General features: G+C 36.5%; 3 protein-coding genes across 8 annotated transcripts in view; all 3 read left to right on the forward strand.

Annotated features, from left to right (window-relative positions):
• The window catches only part of LOC127871562 (sorting nexin-2-like), a 36,607-nt gene extending 32,312 nt beyond the window's left edge, over positions 1-4,295 (forward strand). For 4 of the 5 annotated variants that reach the window (XM_052414616.1, XM_052414618.1, XM_052414619.1 and 1 more), the window contains one exon: positions 32-4,295. In XM_052414616.1, coding sequence (XP_052270576.1) covers positions 32-82 — 51 coding nt within the window. In that variant the 3' untranslated portion in view covers positions 83-4,295. The remainder of the gene's footprint in view (positions 1-31) is intronic. The other variant, XR_008045452.1, reaches the window with a different exon arrangement.
• On the forward strand, positions 2,335-17,818 carry LOC127871563 (uncharacterized). 2 transcript variants are annotated; one of them, XM_052414621.1, is made up of 4 exons: positions 2,335-2,481; positions 14,573-14,924; positions 15,735-15,860; positions 17,501-17,818. In XM_052414621.1, the coding sequence occupies exons 2-4, from the start codon at positions 14,617-14,619 to the stop codon at positions 17,652-17,654; spliced, it is 588 nt and encodes a 195-aa protein (XP_052270581.1). In that variant the 5' UTR covers positions 2,335-2,481; positions 14,573-14,616; the 3' UTR covers positions 17,655-17,818. The 2 variants fall into 2 exon arrangements, with proteins under 2 accessions (XP_052270581.1, XP_052270582.1); XM_052414622.1 differs by having other exon boundaries at positions 2,345-2,481; positions 14,576-14,924.
• A 1,843-nt stretch (positions 17,819-19,661) lies between these two features.
• On the forward strand, positions 19,662-21,462 carry LOC127872615 (prestalk protein-like). Its single transcript, XM_052415943.1, has 3 exons — positions 19,662-19,687; positions 19,888-20,410; positions 20,452-21,462. Exons 1-3 carry the CDS (start codon positions 19,662-19,664, stop codon positions 21,460-21,462), a joined length of 1,560 nt encoding a protein of 519 aa, XP_052271903.1.
• Positions 21,463-22,277: the final 815 nt, after the last annotated feature.

The following is a 22,277-nucleotide window of genomic DNA, read 5'->3' on the forward strand; positions in this document are numbered from 1 at the left end:
TCTTAACCAGTAATTTTTATGTCTTTTTCAGATGATCAAACATTGGGAGCACTTTTTACCAGAGGCAAAAGCAATTGCATGAGAAGCTAGACTGGTTGTCCATATTTGTGTGCAAGTGATGTACAAAAAGACTGTGTCAAAGGCATTAAGCATAAACCATTCCAAATTATCGAGTGCTAGACTGGTAAACCTGTTTTTCTGGTATAAATCAAGACATAGAAAAAGCATTCAAGCTTAGGAAATTCATAAAAAAAAGAAATAGCATCTTTCTTATATTAAAATCTTGTTGTTTATCAAAAGTTGTTTGTATATTATTCAGCAAACCTCGTCAATATAAGTCTGTTATTTGAGCTGCACATGTAATGGTGAAGTGTTAGACATATATTACATTTGTATTTTTTATAGCATGATTGTATTCATTACAATGTGTTCATTCTGACTTAAAAGATTTTCTATTCGTGTTGTGTTGGTTAATATCAAATGCAGTTTTTTATGCCCCCTTTTCGAAGAAAAGGTGGCATATAGTGATCGGACTGTTTGTCTGTCTGTCTGTCTGTCTTTCTGTCACACTTTGCGTTTAGGTTTCGAAAAATGCTCATAACTTCTATATCCCTTGAGATATGACCTTCATATTTGGTATGCATGTGTATATGGACAAGGCCTTTACATACGCACACAAATTTTGACCCCTGTGACCTTGACGTTGAACTTAGGGTCCGCGTTTAGGTTTCGAAATCTGCGTTTAGGTTTCGAAAAATGCTCATAACTTCTATGTCCCTTGAGATATAACCTTCATATTTGGTATGCATGTGTATATGGACAAGGCCTTTCCATACGCACAAAAAATTTTACCCCTGTGACCTTTACCTTGAACTTAGGGTCCGGGTTTAGGTTTCGAAATCTGCGTTTAGGTGTCGAAAAATGCTCATAACTTCTATGTCCCTTGAGATATAACCTTCATATTTGGTATGCATGTGTATATGGACAAGGCCTTTCCATACACACAAAAATGTTTACCCCTGTGACCTTGACCTTGAACTTAGGGTCCGCGTTTAGGTTTTGAAATCTGCGTTTAGGTTTTGAAAAATGCTCATAACTTCTATGTCCCTTGAGATATAACCTTCATATTTGTTATGCATGTATATACGGACAAGGCCTTTCCATACGCACACAAATTTTGACCTCTGTGACCTTGACCTTGAACTTAGGGTCCGCGTTTAGGTTTCGAAATCTGTGTGTAGGTTTTGAAAAAAGCTCATAACTTCTATCAAGCATTTATAGGGGGCATAAGTCATCCATGGTGACAGCTCTTGTTTACAGTTTATTTTAAATGAAACAAATGTGAGATAATTATTTGAAATGATTTATTATGAGAATGATATTTTCAAAGGGAAATCAATCAAAATGCTATGGTAGGGTTCTAATAGGATAAAAAGATCATTTAGAAAAATATGTTCAAATGGTATAGTTATCAATAAGCAAGATTTTTTAGAAATGTTTTAATGTTGATTTTTATCGTGGTTAAAGCTAAACTGACATTAAATTTAAAATCATACTTATGTATCACAATTTTCAATCTTATTCATGTGTCTTTTTTGGTGAAAAGTGTTGTATTTGTAAAATTAAAAATTATAATAATAGGTAATATTAGTTTATTTAAACTACATATGTCATTGAGGGTTAACATCTAAATTTAGATGGCCTCCATTTTTGGTCAAAGAAAAGCGATTTAAACACCAGAGAAGCAGTATAAAAGGGCCACAAACTCACAAAATGTCTACTTTTCAGTTGTACACTGGTGTGTAAACAGCAGAAAACAAAAATGATTATTTTCATAATATTTAAGTTTGTATTTAATATTTTGCAATGAAATTTGGCATACATATACTTTAGTATACAAACAATATGTATGTGTAATTTGGTGGTTGAAAGTTATATAGTTATTGACTTACAGAAAAAGTTTTTTGTTGTCTGCTTGAAATTCAAATTTCCCTGTAAATGCTAAGCACCGCCCACTTGAAAGGTTATGAACTTCTCTCAGCCAATAGCTAGCGAATGACTCAAATCAAGTTTACATGTAAATACAGATTCAACAGTATACCAAATGCTGTCTGCTCAAACATGTGTTTCTATTTATAAACACTCTAATGTTAGCAGCAAATCACTGGCAGATAAACCCAGCCTACTAGTTAATGTTAGTTAAAATTTTACCACCGCAAAATCAAGCAAGTGAGATCCGGCTTTTAAGTGATGAAACTGGAGTGTTCACTTAGCAAAAGGAAACAAATTGTGACCTGACAATAGTGATTTAAGTTTCATACATAGGAAAGGAGAAATTTGTTGAAATTACATATCATACATACTTAGCTGTCAATTAAAGGCCAATTATCCTTTAATTAATCCGAACTAATATGTCCGATATCAGCATCATTTAAAATGGATTTTTTTATTAAATAAATACATTTTATTTTGGAGAAGTGTGTAAGTATTAAAACCATTTTTTATTATTGTGAAATAACAAATGAATGCATCTATGGCCTATCCTGAACACAATTTGTTTAAGAAAATAACTTTGTTTGGATTTATTTTGTCCATGTACTTTGTGTAAGTGTAATTTATGGCTACGTATTTAATGTGAAATTGAAGGATGTGTGTATGCTATGAGCCCCATACTGTGAGGATGGATCCTATGCCATATGAGGCCAGTGTAACTCCAGACCAGCTTTGGCTGTCTTGCAGTCTTATCAGGGGCAACTCTTTCCCCTACAAAGTAACCCAAGGTTCCATAGTCTGATTAGTGGACAGGGGAGCTCCTGAAAAGACTGCACAGGCTGGTGTGGAGCTACGCTGGCGGCACATGGCATAAGAATCAATACTGTGTATGAGATTATCTTTGAATGGAAGTGCTGTAATCACATTGTTTTGCCTTATTATCTAGGATGTGTGATTGAGAATTTAAAGGGGTACAAGTTGTGATTCGTGTTATTTCTTAAAATTTGACCTAGCATTTGTAAAAATATTACAATATATGTACATTTCCAGAAAGGAAATTTATTTCTGTGTTGAATAAGGCCAAGTTCACGGAAATCGCTGCACAATTGATGAAGTTATGGCTGTTCTTATAGATGCACCCTGTTTTCGGGTGATTTTGAGTTGAATACCTTATATATATTTGATAGTGAATTTTTTTTCAGATAAGTTGATTTTTCGTTATAATTTGATTAGTTTTCATTCAAAATGATGTTTTCACTTATTAATATCATAGCCACATGCTAACCACCTGTGCTGTGTACATTCAAAAGTCTGCATGGTATAGTGGTAGCGCGTTTTTATTTTGCTTTCTAAGGGTCCCCCCATTGAACACCAGGGTGTGCATATATTTTATTAAAGAATTTTCCTGTGATTATAATTATTTAAAACTATTCCAAATATTGTATATGTGTTAATTTGTTAATTTCATGACATTTTTAAAAGTTAAGAAAATCTGTGAACTTGTCCTTTTAAGCAAATTTTCCTGAAGCATTTTTTACTTCATTGACTACATTCATTTTATTTGCTTTATTTATTACATTCATGTAAGTTTACAGGCATGTGAGTTGAGATTTTATTGTTTACTAAGAATTTAGATTACATTATACTTGTTAGTGTTGTTAGTTGTTTTCAGTTCAAAGGCTATTAAAAGTTAAGTTCATTAGATAGTAATTTTAATGAAAAAACTTAATAAAGCCAATACGATCGATTCTACCACATGAATATAAAAGAATGACTGTGCTTAAAGGATAAAAATTAATGTCTCTCTCTACCTCTGTTGCAATAACTGTGCTATGTGGCGTTAAGAGCTGCGAATGTTGTGCTACTTGAATATTACGTGTGTTTTTCAAACTTATATGTACCTCTATGTTTATGTTCAAATATTCTATAAAATCTGTAACCGTTACATTTATGTCTACATTTATTACACCCTTAGATAATAATCAGTAATATTTAAGGGAAAGAACAAATTTGTGGAGTTGAATTTGTTTAATGAAAAAAGTAATGACTTTTTCACAACTCTTGTTTACTAATTTAGAAAAATCTTTTTGCATTAAACCTGTTTGGTAAAATTGCTGTATGATTATTGAAACATGTAGGTACATAAAATGACAAATATTTTTCCCATGATGCAATGTGCGCTAAAGCAGCAGGACTAAGAAAGGTGTACTTCGTTATTGAGAGATATTGTGTATTATAAGCTTTGAACATTATGTATTGAATATTATTGATCGATAAATAAATATAAATAAAAATACAACTTACTTCTATTGAGTTGGTTGATGGTAACTGCTTAATTGAGCTGCGTCATACGAAAATGGGACTTATGCCATATTCCACCAGCGTTGCTCTTGACGAGCTTGCACATTGGTGCAGTCTGTTCAGGGGCTACCCTTTCAGCAATAGTCACGCAAGTTGCGTTATCTCAACTTCTCCAAGACCTTACACATATTTTTCTCTTTACATATCGTCATCATGTCGTCACCATGAGCACGGACTCTAGTCAATATACACTCCGTGCCATGAGCGACCACATCATTCTCGGTGTATCTATAACGACCTTTTCCGCGATGATAAATGCTTATGTATGACGAACGCATCCGTGCGGCGGTCGCTAATTCTTGACACGTATTCAACCAGCTGTTATGTGTGATATCCATGTCCACTTACAATGGGGCAAATGTATCATGTAAAGCCGTGAGGTAAACTGAACACCTGGTCAATCTAACTTCCCTATGAACATTCATAAAGTCAATATATGGCTTTATATTTGACTCGTGGAAATGCACGCTAAATAAATTACAAGCCTTCTAACTGGTCAGTATTTAGAGTTGAGACTTTGTTTGGGACCGAGAGCGTATATTTCACGGCATATGGACTTATAGCGTTCCATGATCAATATTTTAAAGACGGATTTCTGATGTCATATAATCACTGACATACAGGTTAATACCGAAAACAATAGCAGCGACAGCCCTGAACAAACGCTTAGGGCATGATGACAACTCAAAAGATGTTGACACGCTGACATGATACTGACAACCGCGTTTACGTAACCATTTCTGTGTTATTGACTGGGCATTATCAATGCTTATTGATAATCGTAACCTGGATATGTGTCCGTAATCTTTTTGCTGTCAAATCCACAAAACAAAAAGAAATTATTACTGGCACCTTTGCGATCGAATCAGAGCTTGTCCTCGGGCCTATTTTTTATTCTCCCCATATATATATATATATATATATATATATATATATATATATATATATATATATATATATATATATATATATATATATATATATATATATATATATACCAATACATAGTGCCAGTTACGCGGTCTCTGTAGTTTTCAGACTGTACTTACGAGGTCAATAAAAAAAACGGGGTCTATATACAACCCCGCAATCTAGGCTCCTTTAATTACTATGAGGGGGGTGTAGGGGAGGTAATGCAATCAAATCTCACAATAAGGTCTTAAATCGAAAACCACAATCACGTCTGAAATTGAAATTGTATATACCTCGCAAATAAGTTCGCTATATATATTCCTTGTATAAGACGTTAAATAAATGGCGTGTTCATAAATAACAATATATAAGGTACCCTTATATACCTTAATTCGTGTTAATATCGGATAAAAAAGGGTATGGAGATACACGTGTTTAAAGTGGGAACCCCATGACCTATGTCTAAATCAGAGACCCCGTAACTGGTCATATGTGTGAATATATATATATATATATATATATATATATATATATATATCTATATATATATATATATATATATATATATATATGGGGAGCATATAGTTGCCAGTTTGGGGTTCCTTACTTTCGTCACACTTTTGTTACCGTTTCTCATAGCGCCTTCAATATTTTAACGATCTTTTACATATTTGGCATGTAGGTACTTAGGTATTTTGGAAGGACCTCTACCTTTTGATGATGTTTGAGGTCACTGGGGTCAAGGTCACTGAGGCTAATAATAGATTTTTCCGTCACAATTTTGTTACAGTTTCTCATAGCACCTTCAATATTTTTCCAATCTTTTACATATTTGGCATGTAGGTTCCTTTCATTGACCTCTACCTGTTGATGAGGTTTGAGGTCACTGGGGTCAAGGTCACCGAGGCTAATAAAAGATTTTTATGTCACAACTTTGTTACAGTTTCTCATAGTACCTTCCATATTTTACCGTTCTCTAACATATTTGGCATGTAGGTACCTTGCATGGACCTCTACCTTTTGATGAGGTTTAAGATCACTTTGGTCAAGGTCAAGGTCACCAAGGCTAAAAATATTTTTCCGTCTCAATTTTGTTATAGTTTCTCATAGCGCCTTCAATATTTTACTGATCTCTTACCAAATTGGCATGTAGGTACCTTGCATGGACCTCTACTTTTTGATGAGGTTCGAGGTCACTGGGGTCAAGGTCACCAAGGCTAATACTAGATTTTCTCAAGGTCACACTTTGGTTACAGTTTCTCATAGCGCCTTCAATATTTGATCCATCTCTTATATATTTGGGATGTAGGTACCTTGCAAAGACCTCTACCTTTTTGATGAGGTTTGAGGTCACTGGGGTCAAGGTCACAGAGGCTAATAATAGATTTTCTGAAGGTCACACTTTTTGTCCACACAAACCATATATCGACAAAGCATCATTGTGGAGCATCCATCAGTTTTACTGATATCCTTGCCATTTAACTTTTTTTCTTATTTCATTGCAATATCAAATAGTTGAACTTAAGCTTGTTAAACTGTACTTAAGATTATTCGTAAAATAGGGGCAAGTCCCTTGAACCTTCACAGCTACTTGAGTTAACAGCCTGTTAACTAAATGCACAATTAAGATTTATATAATAAAATTATGTGTGAGTACTATGTGTTTTTTATTAATGCATTTATTTAAAGTGCAACGCCTACATAGTATTAATAACTTGATCCAAAAGTTAATAGCCATAAGCTTAGCTGAACATTTCAGCAACTCGGTCTCTCCTTTATCAGTATTCAGTTGTGCGCTCTGGGAACACGTGGTCCTTTTTTTGCATTTGAAAGCTTTTTTCAACAATTTCAAAGACTATAACATAAACATATTCTGTAGAAACAAATCAGACTATTATCCAATATATGATTCACTTATATTAAATATATCATCTAATGAAAACGTATTTAAATTCGAAGTCAAACACCAGTAAATTAAACATATCTTAAGAAATCAATACGGGCAACGGGGATCTCATTAAAGCTACGGAAATCTTCGTCACACATAGATAGATAAATGTAAAATTCCCCCTCCTCCCATGATTTGCTATTTAGCCATGTGTCATCAGACAGCTTTGTTACGAGATGGTACAAACTCTGATTTATTGAGATGTCATATTATGTGACCAGCTTGTATTTGCTGCGCATGATTACCTAGTGGCTCACACGTGTGTCATGGCTTTCATTTTAAATGCTTGGTTAACTCGTTTTTTAACCAATTATAATTTCGCATTTTTTGTCAAATAACGATGATTTCATATGATACTCCTAGGATAGCATATCAAAAATGTCCGAATAAAAAAATTAATTAATAAACAACGATAAATTAAAAATGTATATTTCCATTATAATGGCATTAATCCATACACGTTCCACATGGCTGTATTCATTAAAAATATTTTTACCAGATTACCATCAGCAGGTGTCGTATTTATGCTATTTCAGGCATGTATGTTTTTATAGGCGTTTACCTTAAGATGGAAATGCAATTAGAGTACAACTACTATATTCACACGTTTAAAGTTTAGATTTTATGAGTAAGTTATTCGCCCACACTAATACCACGTTACTACTACTACTACTTCTACAACTACTACTATTACTACTACTACTACTACTACTACTACTACTACTACTACTACTACTTCTACTACTTCTACTACTACTACTACTACTACTACTACTACTACTACTACTACTACTACTACTACTACTACTACTATTACTACTACTACTACTACTACTACTACTGCTACTGCTACTGCTATTACTACTACTACTACTGCTGCTGCTACTGCTGCTACTACTGCTAATGCTACTACTAATTCTAGTGCTACTGCTACAAATACTACTACTCCTCCTACTACTACTACTACTACTACTACTACTACTACTACTACTACTACTACTACTACTACTACTACTACTACTACTACTACTACTACTACTACTACTACTACTACTACTATTACTACTAATACTTCTACTACTACTACTACTACTACTACTACTACTACTACTACTACTACTACTACTACTACTACTACTACTACTACTACTACTACTACTACTACTACTACTACTACTACTGCTGCTGCTGCTGCTGCTGCTGCTGCTACTACTAGTGCTACATCTACTACTGCTACTGCAACATTTTCTTCTATTTCTATTGCCTCTTTAAATACTATCTCGTCAGCTGCTACAACTACTACTGACGCTGATGCTGCTGCTATTTCGACATCTACTAGTTATGATACTACTTCTGAAAGAACTACTATGTCATCAATTCATCTTCAATCAGATTACATAAAACTACCACCTCCTGTTTGTAACTGCCTGACGCCCCGGTTATAATACTCACCGGTGTCGGTTTCCTAATCACGCGTGTCGCTTATATAACCCAGTATGACACACCCTGTACCCAGCCGGATAATAAAAACCCACGTAACTCTTATCTGGATTTAATTAAATATTTGATCCAATCCAAAACCGTTGTGTGTTTTTTTTTAAACACTATATTTTTATTTGCGAGTCTAGTAGATATTCGTGTTTCGAGCTTTGCGATCTTGCGGATGTATATTAGGTAATCACTGTGGATATACAACAATTTATTTTTGTCTTGGTGACGCTTTAACGATAGAGCACATATTTGTGATTATTATTATTATTATTATTATTTATATTTAGCAATAATATTTAGCATTCAGTCTGTAACTTTTTACCACCTACTCAGAGAATTCTCTGGATTCTAGCACAGTGTGATGCCTAATTGTTATCATTTGCCATGGGCAGCCTAACTGACCAAAAATTAAGATTCAAGATAAGAATCCCTCTATCTGCCAGCATGCACATGTGTTTCTGACCTGACTGATAAGCCCCTTTCTAAACAATGTGGCAGTTGTGTGAGCTTCCATTGGGCTGTGGTACAGTGAGGCAGTATAATTAGATACAACACATGTATTAGTTTGTTTTCAAAACTTTGTGATATTTTGGTTTCATTGGTGTATACTATACTTATATCTGAAGATATGTCGGGAAGATTACACTAATGGTAAGTTAACTTTTTAATCTTCTAAATTTCGTTTGATAAATTGTTTTTGTTTATTAATGCAATTCTCTCTGTTTTAATTTAATTCCTTTTTGTGGTGTTAAAATATGAAAAAAATGGTATAATTAAAACTCACGAAATTAAGACATTTTCACGGGATATATGGTAGGTTCGCGCAAAATGTGCCCAAACCAAGATATAAATTATGGGTTTTAGCTGCACATGTTGGAAGTTGTTTTATTGACGCTCGATTGTTCATTGTCGGCTCGGGTACTACTTACATGTACCCCGGGTACCATTAAGTATATTTACATGTTCCCCGCGTACGGTCAATATACATAAATGTACCCGTTATTTTAACACTAAATCTGTCGTTTTCGGCTATTAATTTAAATTAATTATTTTTAAATTTCTGTTAATTTTCTGTTAAATGGCCTCTGTATATTATTAAAATCTATAATCAAAAAGCATTTTGATGCAGTTAAAAAAAAGTTTGTTTAAGATAAGCAATATCGTTTCACGGTAAAATGGTCTAAGCACGCTTTACGACATCGGATTTTGTACGGGAATACAAATCGGGTACAGTCTTATATCGACCAGTTATGTTTAAGTATATTTACCGTGCCTGGGGTACACATGTACATGTAAGTATACTAAAGAGTACCAGGGGTACATGTAAGTAGTACCCGAGCCGACAATGAGTTACCAGTTTAGTTACCAGTGTATATTGAAAAATACAGCAACTGCATTTCTATAATGTTTGCTGATTTAGGAGAAATTATATACTTTAAAGTTGATTAATTTGTTGTTTTTTTCAGGTGCTCTATACTGGTTGATAATGAAATTTTCAACCACATTTAAGATAGTAAGAGAACAAGTTCCTGGATCAAGTTCATTTGAGAGTTTAATATATTTCGAGGATTTGTTTTCTGTTTTAACAAAGACTGAGAAAGGATAACGAAGATTTAATTTAAACGCTCTCTACAAAAGTACACAGGAGGAATAACTTCCATAAATGGAAAGGATGCTATACCTGTTATTTCTGTTCTACAATATTGTTTTGCGCATATCGATACATCACAGGCTTGCAAAAAACTAGCGCTTCAAATTCAGAAAGAAGTATTGTGTGACAGTAGTGAAGAAAAAAAAGACTGCCTATCGTCGTTTGAACTGTATAAGCTTGTTTCAAAAACAAGGTTCCACGATGCAGACATTCTTTTTGAAACTTTACGTATAAATGAAGACAATATAAAAACATTAATTGTAGAGCATAAGGTTCATTTTACAACACAAGAATGGAGAAAAGTATGTTGGTTTGAAAACCATTTTTCAAAATCCATTGCTACAGTGTATCATGACTTGTCTTTCGAAGTACTTACTTAGCTCAGAACTTGCAAACCATGAATATTGCTGGATCTATTGAAGAAGTAATAGTAAACAGCCAGTTAAAAGTATGTACATGCAATTGTGTTGAAGAGTGTGAGTGTCCAAGTTATTCAACTCTACTTTGTGTTAAAAACACTGAACATGGACCCGGTGTTAATTACCTTCATGACGTTTGCCAGTCAAAAGGAGAAGCAGATATGTCAGTAATTGACTGGATGGTAGATTTAAAGGACAAACTAGATGAAAATTAATCAGTAGTCTGTGTTGTGACATCAGGTGACAGTGATGCAGTGTACATACACTTATATTGACTGTGTAAGTTCTGGCCAAGAAAACAGGATGGGAACTTTAAGAATCCAGTGTATGTCATTCTAAAAAAACAGGACGGGAACTTTAAGAATCCAGTGTATGTCATTCTACAAAAACCACTATCGAGATTTGATGTCTACAATGTGACTTTAATGTTGGAATTATTTGAGAAAAAATTCAGGGATAATATGATTGGAGTTAAAATTGAGCTGTCCCTTAGCATCGGTGGGAATGACTTTTTCCCAAAATGCCATCAAATTTCTCATGACACGGTAATGAAAACGATTATTCAAAACCAATACTTCAGAGCCAATCTCTTTTTATGCAGCGATCAGGAAATCACACTGAACGAGGAATTGTTTGTGCAGTTATACGAGACTCTTTACTGCCCAAAGAAATATGTCAACACGAAAATCTCATATGAGGAGGTAAGAGCGCTTACCATCACGAAGAAACTTGATGCACCCCAGAAAAGTGGCGTTAGAACTGCAGATCCCAGGAAATGGCTCCCGCCGGAGTCTGCTGTATTGAGACTTGCACAGCTTATGAATCTACAGATTAAATATCTAGAAACAATGGGAACACACAATGCTACACTACCCAACTTCTTACAAAATCCCTGTCTCAGAAAAAGCTCAGATCAAATGTATATATGTACGAGTGTGAGAATTTCGTTTCATTAATATTGTGTATTGATCAATTATCGTTTTATTTTCAATTTTCTGACATCGTTTAAATACATAAAGCCTGAAAATGATTAAATCTTGATAAATGTACTCTGCAAACAAGAAAGGTAAATCTTGATTTTGAAGGTTATTCTGATTCTGATTTCTATCTCCAGAAACTTATAATTGAAATTATTTCTTTATTGGTTTCATAGAGTATCCATTTGATATGTGTTAAAATATCTTTAAAATATTATTATATAAAGTGTATTATTATGTAATCTTGTTTTGATAGGAAGTTCCCATTTAAATTATAATTTTGTGTTAATTGTTACAAGAAATATCTTTAAAAAAGATATACGGCGTAAATAGTTTAATGAATGAGATCAAGTATAGCGAATGTCTTTTTCTGTGCAGTTCTTAGCTGCATCACACGCAGTACGGGATGTTACGGGGAGTTTTCGCGGCTTATTTTACATTATAACATATTGCTGGTCATAAACCTATAGATACAAAACAGAAAACCAAAAGAAGAATGGAAGTGAAATTTAAACATATGAGTCAACCGGCCACACGAGAAGTATCCGTATTTATAGGCGCGTTCTTCGAACAAACGCGTTTTAGTGGTTTGTCGGGCATTGCTATTTGATTCGATTATTAACAGTATCAATTATCATCGTGCTAATGCTTAAAGTGATATTATGGGCATTTTGCACTGTTGAATTGAGCTGAAAGAATTAACAGGTCAAAATAGTTAGTTAAAATGTGGTTACTGATTAATTATCTGCAACTCACCTTGCTACCAGTTGTTTATAAAAATATATTTTATATTCGATATTCTTACGTGACCCACCCAGTCCTGTAAGCTGAAATGATCCGTAAAACAATTTCGTGTCTTTGTGTCGTATGAACCAATCTGCACTAAAACTAAATTTAGGTTCAACTCGTAAACGCATGATCAGTTGTCAAACGAAAGTACGGTTGATATTCAAATGCATTATTTTTCTCTTTCTGGTATATTGTTTTAGTATGATGATGCTGCATTAATTAATATAAGTGTATATGAAGTAGAAACATCAAAAATAATCAACGGTTGCAATAGACACCTATAAACTGTTACATGCTCATAATATCACTTTAGTACATTAGGCAATATGGACGAATAATTATTGTTAAATTTATCAACAATAATATTTATCATTGTATTGTTGAAAACACATTAAGAATCTATTATTTACATACCATAATTATATTGCTAAATATCTTCATTTAACATATTTCTGGTCTAAAGAAAATTCCAGGTCACCTAGTTCACGGATAGCGTCTTTATTATATAACGATTATTTTACTGGCCGCCAACTCCGGTGATGACCTGTATATAAACTCTGAATGTCCGCGAATTGACCCGATATACCTCGCGGGTTGAAATGCAATGCTTTAAAGTGAGGCCTCGCTTCCATTGCTCTTTATACTTTTACATGTTAACATGTTGACAGGAATAAGGAAGTAAGTACTAAATATGAGAACATAGCCTTTTAAGTATAAACGCTCTTGCGCTGGTAATACTCTGAAAATAAAAGGTGTACGCACAAACTGTATTGATGTCGAGAATTGAGTGTAAAACTGTTCTATCTATTAAGCATTTTCATTCAAGATAAAATTGTTTCATACAGTAAAACAGTGTTACAAAGACGCGGATATGTTTCCAATGTTCTGGTGGTATACTCAAATCAGCCAATGGAATAAATGAAGTGTATTCATTCGTACCTAGCCACGGGAAATTTTATTGGAATTTTATTGGACACTTACAAAGGTCAGGCTAAGGTGAAAAGCTGGCTTATGCAGCTTACGCCGAAAAAACATGCATTTAATAATCCTATTGTGAAATAAATATATTTAACAGTTCATATAGCTTTTATCACTGACCACTGATATTAACATCTGGAATAGAGCCCAGTGAGAGGGTAATTAATTACCTAGGAATCATGCCTCTGTGGTCTGTGGTCATTATCAATTCGTTCAGGGCAATTCATGCTGGTTTTCTAACGGTATCAGACACTACCTGGCTGAGTAAGCGAAGTGGTAAAAAGTTACAGACTGCATTAGTATTATGATTATGATGATTATGATGATGCTGCTGTTGATGATGCTGCTGCTGCTGATTATTATTATTATTATTATTATTATTATTATTATTATTATTATTATTATTATTTTATATTATTATTATTATTATTATTATTATTATTATTAGAATTTTAATTATAATTATTATTATTACTATTATTATTACTATTATTATTATTATTACGATTATTATTATTATTATTATTATTATTATTATTATTATTATTATTATTAGTATTATTATTATTATTATTATTATAATTATTATTATTATTATTATTATCATAAGTAACGTAATTATTGACCTTATTATTACTTATAACAAATAGTGCTGTTTGATTCATGCATTCTTTGCTTTATTCACTGCTGTTAAAGATGAATGAATGTAACTCAACTTTTAAACGTTGAACGTCATTAATTTTTCGAAGCTGTTCTGATCTTATTTTGCATTTTTTAATATAATGACACTATCGCATGCAGTTGTAAAGGCATACCCCGCAAATAAATGTAAGCTTAACATTTCCTATACTAATACCAAAACGTATGTTGACATTATAAAAATTCGTTGTTCAAATATTGCTACGTTTCATATATATTATAATAGCCACATCGCCTCGTATGAATTGCAATAATACATCAAATAAACCTGCTTTTTTTATTTTATTACAGCCATTAATTTAGAATGCCATATAAATATAAATTTAAAAATAGTATATAATATTTTCTGTTTCAGCAGTATTAATCATCGATCAAGACAAAGTTCAGAATAGCAATACCATGAAGGTTGTCACGGCTGTACTTGTGATCCTCTTGCTGCTAATTATTCAGGTAGCAGGGTATGAGCAAACTTGCAAATGTAGCAGAAAGAACTGTTGTCGTGAACAAAAGGAGAAGATGATGAAAATGAAGTTCAGAGCTACTGGTTTGCTGGAATACAACTTGGATGAGTTTTACAACCGCACCGACACTCTCCAGGGAATGCCGGATTTCATTAAATGTCTTTCACAGCAAACAGATACGGAGAAATGCCTGGATCTAACGTCGCGTGCTCGGTTCCGGCGGCAAGACCAATCGGCATGCAAAACGTAACGTACCAACGCGTTATGAACCCATTTATGCCTGGCGTCTAGAAAAAAGGCCTTGGCAAACAGCGTAGACCCAGATGAGACGCCGCATGACGCGGCGTCTCATCAGGGTCTGCGCTGTTTGCTTAAAGGAATTTCTGTAAGACATATTCTAAATATAGAAATAAATATACTAGACATCCCTAATTTCGGAGAAAAAAAAGATCCAATTTAGAAGGATGGGAGAGTCCACTAGGCATAAATGGGTTAACATGTATTACTTCCAACCATTCCAATCACCATCACACACTCGCCTCTAGCATGTGCACCATCAACACCCTCGTGAGAACAAGATACAAATTTTTAATTGAAAACAGAAACAAAATAAACAAGTACCCGTGGTCTGAAAAATGACAACGTCAACGTTGTTTACTCAGGTCTTTGAATTTATGTTGCGCGTTTCTGTCATAAAATATCGTCGTGCAAAAATGGGTCATCTGCGATATGTATTCCGTGTGTCCAGTCATCAGCTATCCTGTCCGCTGTATATTCTCGCAAGACTCCGCAGTCTCACTTGATAACAGAGTAGCCCCTGACCAGACCGTATAGTATATGCATTGCAACCGTGTATTGTATATGATAAGCTGCATTTAACCCTGTATGCTCACTATTACATAAAGTGTCTAATAAATGACACTGACCTTAGCCGATGAACACGAACGTCATAACAAATTACAACAACCATTATTATCAGCATCAACTCAACCACTCCTTGTTTTATTAGAACAACCGACGCTCTAATCACCACGGCTACTATGTTGTGATTTACAGGCAGAACAAGATCGTTGTCATAACAGAGGTCACGTGCATTTCTAACTGTAATGGCGTCACTCGAGTTCCAGTTCTGAAGGATGACTTTGGGCAGTACCCATATTTCTTCACGCCCGTGTGTCAAAGGTATATATCTCGAGTTTAATCTGATAAATATACTTGTCCTCACATCACATACCTTTGTTTTTGTCATTTGCAAAGCATGTTGTCTACTTTTCTGACAAACATTCATTTCCAACGTTCGGCGTACATGCATTTTTTTGTAGCGGCTGACAGATATAGCTTATAAACTGTGTCCAATGAATTCATCCAATTGGCACTCTTCATATCTACATGTATATTCCGGTATTGGATCCAAAAAGTCTGTATTTTTCCATATTGGACAGTTGAATACAAGTGCACTTAGCAATTGTTATATAAAGATAAAAGCCGTTACCAAGAAAAAGTATCAGAATGTACAATAATCGATTCTAAGTAGATGAAATTGCTAATCCACACATTTCTCATAGATACACTACGTCTAACGCGATTTCTTCCATCTACCTCACTCCCACCGTGGACAATTTTTCGTGAGCGTGGAAAATCACCGCGATCGGAAGGTGTTTCCATCATGATAGATCGCGTCGACAGTGGCTGAACATCGCGGGCGTTATCGGGAAATCGATCTCACGGTGGACCACCATTATCGCGGTGGACCACCGCGGCCTCGGTGGTTTGCGGTTAAATACAGATAAATGTGAACGTATATTTCGATATTGCAGACCGTATAATTTTTGCAAAGTTCTATCGAAATATACATATTCATTCACATGTACCTGTATTTCACCGCGAACCACCGAGGCCGCGGTGGTCCACCGCTTTCATGGTGGTCCACCGTGAGATCAATTTCCCGATAACGCAGAGACTAACACCGCAATTCGCCACGGCTAAATCACCGTGTTCAGCGATGTATCGTGGTGAGATTCTGGGCTGAATCACGGTGATCCGATGTGGATGGCAGAAATCGCGCTAGACGTAGTGTATATTCAATAAGTTTTACTGATTATCGTGCTGCAAATAATGATTATACATGCATATTGCAGCAATGAAATCAAACAAAGAGCTTAAGAAAGGGATATAGAATTAAAAAAATATTTAGACGTATAAACTGTACATTACGTGATATATTTAAACTCACACACAGCTTGAATTCATAGTGATATATTATTAGCTCGCACACAGTTTGAATTCATATCGCCTAACGGCTCGTCCAATATGATTCAAAATGTGTGCTCGTCCAAAGATATTTCCGTATTTTACAGTGAAACGTCTAATAACCTATAAATACAGACACATTATTTTTTGGCAAAACATCATATATTTAGTCATTGTGTAAAAGTAATTGATTGATTTTAGTCGTGAAAACCTAGCAAGTTTATCAAACAACCATTGACTCTTCGGTTGTTGACAGGAAGGTGAAGATTTTAGTTGGTCATTCCTGTGCTTGTGCACACAATTCGTTTTAAGCGTTTAAGGAAACAGTTTTACTGAGAACGTGGTCAACATAACTTTACGTGGCTCCCATTATTGAAACTCAAAGTTGTATTTACTTCTCTTGTTGTTACGTGCATTTTTGTAAACTATTTTCGCCGTTATGTGACTCCCATTTTATTTAGCAAATGTCAGCCGATTATTTTGGAAAGGTTAATAGAAAGGCCAATACCCATAATGTACAGATATTCGTTGTGCGGATATAAACCAAGCGCATCCGTCTTGTTTCGTTTCAGTGTGAACAGCTCATGCGGGTGTGGTATCTCGGCCTCCAAATGCAGGAATAAGATGGAGTCACATGGAGTGATGGCGCGAGTACCAATGAGCACGGGGGTCACCCTGAACGTTTTTATTGACGTCGAACTTGCAGTCATGTGTCAGTGCACTTGAACAATCATTTAACCAACTCGAAACTTACGTTTCCTTTCATTCATTTCTGTTAACATGCATATTATACTTCTTAATTGTTCATTGCATTAAGATATTTTAAAATAAACTTATTTTCTAAAGACAGATATACATTTTAAACGAAAATAATAATTTAAAAGACGAAATGATTCTTTGTCGTTTGCTATGCTCCACTGCATGTTCGTTTACGAAAAGTCCTATCCTTAATGTGACGACACGCCCGTTGAAAGACAGTGCTCTCTTTGTCCCTTGTAAATCACCTGAATATGAAGTGTTTTCCCCCTCTCGGCGACCGTGAGTAGCACCGTTACTCTATCGGCTTTCATCCGGTTCTGTGGTCTTTTACTCGACCTAAGAACGTTCTAAGAAAAGTAAAGAATACGAATTTTCTTGATTCTTTATTCTTAGTTAAAAATTGTTGGTGAATACGGCCCAAGTAACTATATGAAGTTGACGAGCAGTGTGTGCTGAATGTTGCACTAGTCCACCGCTTTGTTAACTTTGGACAGGGACATTTCCTACATGGATCCAATGACAGTTGGGAGATTGTTCGTGGTATTGGTTACTTTCAGCTGTAACACCTATCAAACGAGGAGGTTCTCGATGGAACTGTGGCAACAATATCGTTATGATTTTTGTCGAGCGTTTTCGATAGCTTCCGTCGCTTCCGTGTGTACCGTGTGGTTGTTAAACGGACCTTTTTGCAGATTTTGGCTTGTATTGAAGTTGGCAATTAAATGCTTTACATTGCTTTACATTGATAAATGTAAACATTGGATCTAAAAAGCCCCAGTAAATAAATCAAGAATAAAATTAAAAAAAGAAAAAAGTAACCCTCAAATGGGCTTGAACCACTGCCCTGGTATACAAGTCCAACGCATAGACCACTCGACCATCCGTGCTCATACAATAAAGTATGTATTTTATACTTTATATAAGCAATCCTCGTAGTGTCACGAAACATAACGACAACAAAAGAACCAAATTATTCAATCGTTTCGCGTTGCAACGCTTTATAATTTTCAGGTTTTTAATACGTCAACAGATGCATATAATGGATATTTTATAGCACGGTTTATGTTCAGTATTACAGTTGGCTCACAAATATCTTTACTACAACGAACATGTGCGAATCTGAAACATTTTTTTTTAATTTGTCAATTTACCGACACGTGAAAAGGTTCCTATAAGGCCTGCGATGTTTGTTGCTAGTTGCTTTGTCAGGTTGCCTTATTGATCCGAATAACCGGCATACTTGCTAAACTAACTTTACGACACAACTCAATTGTAAAACGTATTGTTTTCGCATCATCGTTGACGATGGTAAATATCCAATCTTGAACTCCGTACTATTTGGACAAGTCGCTCAGTGATGTTATACTCTCGTAATTCTTTACTTCGCATAAACAATGTGTTAAGAGTAAATTTATAAGAAGTATTTTGTGATTATGTACATCGTATATTTGTTATAGTAATGAGAAAATCAGACCAGATTGGCGCACGTGTATAAGGTCATGAATACTGGAAAGTGTATGTTTGGGCATTACATTTTTCAGTGATATATTGGTGTTGCAAACAAACTTAGATTTTCGCCTTTGTCTGGTTTTCTGAAATTTAACACGTCTCTTAAAACACTTGACATTCAAAGGTGAAACGCGAATATCGAGCTAGTGCGAATATTATGGAATACCTTTAGGGCCATTGTTGTTACACATTAAAATCCAGAGGGCGACCATGCGATAGTGCGATAGAACGATGGCGACAATGTGATAGTACGATGGCGACAATGCGATAGTACGATATCGACAACGCGACAACGCAATAGTACGATGGCGACACTGATGACACTGGCTGCAATGATGATAAGGCTGAACTGATGACACGGGCTGCAATGATGATAATTGCTGCACTGATGATAAGGGCTGCACAGATGACAAGGTCTGCACTGCACTGATGCCACGGGCTGCACTGATGGCAAGGTCAGAAAAGATGCAAATGGCTGCAGAGATGGCAAGGTCTGCACATATGACAAGGGCTGTACAGATGTCAAGGGCTGCAATAATGATGACAAGTGTCAAGCTGATGATAACAAATGCACTGATTGCAAGGGCTTCACAGATAACAAAGGCTGCAATGATAAAACGGGTTGCAATTGTGACAAGAGCTGCACATATGCCGAAGTCCGCACTGATGACACTGACTGCAATGTTGACAGGGGCTGCACTGATGACACGGGCATCACTGATGTCAATGGCTGCACTGTTGGCAAGGGCCTTACAGATTACAAGGGCTGCATATATGTCAAGTACCTCGATGATGGTAATTGTTGCACTGGTGACAAAGGCTGCACTTATGACAAGGGCTGCACTGATGACAAGGGCTGCACTGATGGCATAGACTGTACGGATTACAAGGGCTGCAATAATGACAAGGGCTGCACGGATAACAATAGCTGCACTGATGACAAGGGTTGCACATATGACAAAGGCTGCTCTGATGACAGTGGCTGCAATGATGATAAGGGCTTCACTGATGACACGAGCTGCAATGATGGTAAGGGCTGCATGGATGATAAGGGCTGCACAGATGACAAGGTCTGCACTAATGACAAGTGCTGCATAAGTGACAAGGTCTGCACTGATGACAAGGGCTTCACTGATGACAAGGTCAGAAATGATGCAAATGGCTGCACAGATGGCAAGGTCTGCACTAATGACAAGGGCTGCACAGATGACAAGGTCTGCACTGCACTGATGACACGGGCTTCACTGATGACAAGGTCAGAAATGATGCAAATGGCTGCACAGATGGCAAGGTCTGCACATATGAAAAGGGCTGCACAGATGACAAGGGCTGCACAAATGACAAGGGCTGTACATATGTCAAGGGATGCAATAATGACGACACGAGTCCAGCTGATGACAACAGATGCACTGATTGCAAGGGCTTCACAGATGACAAAGGCTTCAATTATAACACGGGCTGCAATTGTGACAAGAGCTGCACAGATGCCGAAGTCTGCACTGATGACACGGACTGCAATAATGACAATGGCTGCACCGATGACACGTGCCTCACTGATGTCAATGGCTGCACTGATGTCAAGAGCCTTACAGATGACAAGGGCTGCACATATGTCAAGTACCTCGATGATAGTAATTGTTGCACTGGTGACAAAGGCTGCACTTATGACAGGTGCTGCACTGATGACAAGGGCCACATTAATGACAAGGGCTGCAATGATGACAAGGTTTGCACATATGACATGGGCCACAATAATGGCACGGGCTGCACTGATCTTCATGGCTACACTGATGGCAAGGGCCTCACTGATGACAAGGGCCCCACCGATGTCAATGGCTTCACGTATGACAAGGGCGACACTGATGACAAGGTCTGCACTATGGACAATTGCCTTACTGATGGCCTTTCTCATGACAAGGGCCACCATGATTACAAGAGTCCCACTTATGACAACAGATGCACTGATTACAAGGGCTGCACATATGAAAAAGACTGCACTGATGACACGGGCTGCAATTATGACAAGGGCTGCACAGATCACGAGGTCTGCACTGATGACACGGGCTGCAAGTATGACAAGGGCTGCACTGATGACACGGGCTTCAATTATGACAATGGCTGCATTGATGACACGGGCTGCTCTAATGACGAGGGCTGCACTGATGACAAGGGCTGCACTGATGCGAAGGGCTGCAGAGATGGTAATGGCTGCACAGATGAAAATTGCTGCACTGATGACAAGGGTAGCACTAATGATACGGGCTGAACTGATGACAAGGTCTGCACTGATGCAAAGGACTGCATAGATGGCAAGGGCTGAACAGATGACAATTTCTGCAATGATGACAATTGCTGCAATGATGACAAGGGCTGCAATTATGACAAGGGATGCACTAATGACAAGGGCTGTACAGATTGCAAGGGCTGCACAGATGGCGTGGGCTGCACAGATGACAAGGGCTGCACAGATGAAAAGGGCTGCACATATGACAATGGCTGCACTGAAGACTAGGGCTGCACAGATGGCAAGGGCTGCACTGATGACAAAGGCTGCACAGATGGCAAGGGCTTCACAGATGACAAGAGCTGCAAAGATGGCAAGGGATGCAATAATGGCAAGGGCTGCAATGGTTACAAGGGCTGCATAGATGACAAGGGCCCCACTGATGACACGGGCTGCACTGATCCCAATGGCTACACTGATGGCAAATGCCGAACTGATGACACGGGCTTCACTGATCTCAATGGCTACACTGATGACAAGGGCCTTACGGATGACACGGGCTGTACTATGGACAAGGCCCTTACTGATGACAAGGGCCTTTCTCGTGACAAGGACCACCATGATGACAAGGGCTTTGCGGATGACACAGCGAGTCATGGTAACAGCTGCAATGATGACAACTGGTTTTAGGATGACACGATCCATGCTGATGACAACAGCCGCTCTGATGAAAAGAACCTGCAGCAATTGAAGGGAGACGCCATTAGGGGCTTTACAAAAAAGAAGGCGTTGAGCAGAGGACGGCGATTGTTTAAAAGAATGCGTGTAGTATTAAGACGATTATGTTGCATTCAGAA

Source organism: Dreissena polymorpha, chromosome 3 (genome assembly GCF_020536995.1).
Source record: "Dreissena polymorpha isolate Duluth1 chromosome 3, UMN_Dpol_1.0, whole genome shotgun sequence".
Taxonomy (NCBI): Eukaryota; Metazoa; Mollusca; class Bivalvia; order Myida; family Dreissenidae; genus Dreissena; species Dreissena polymorpha.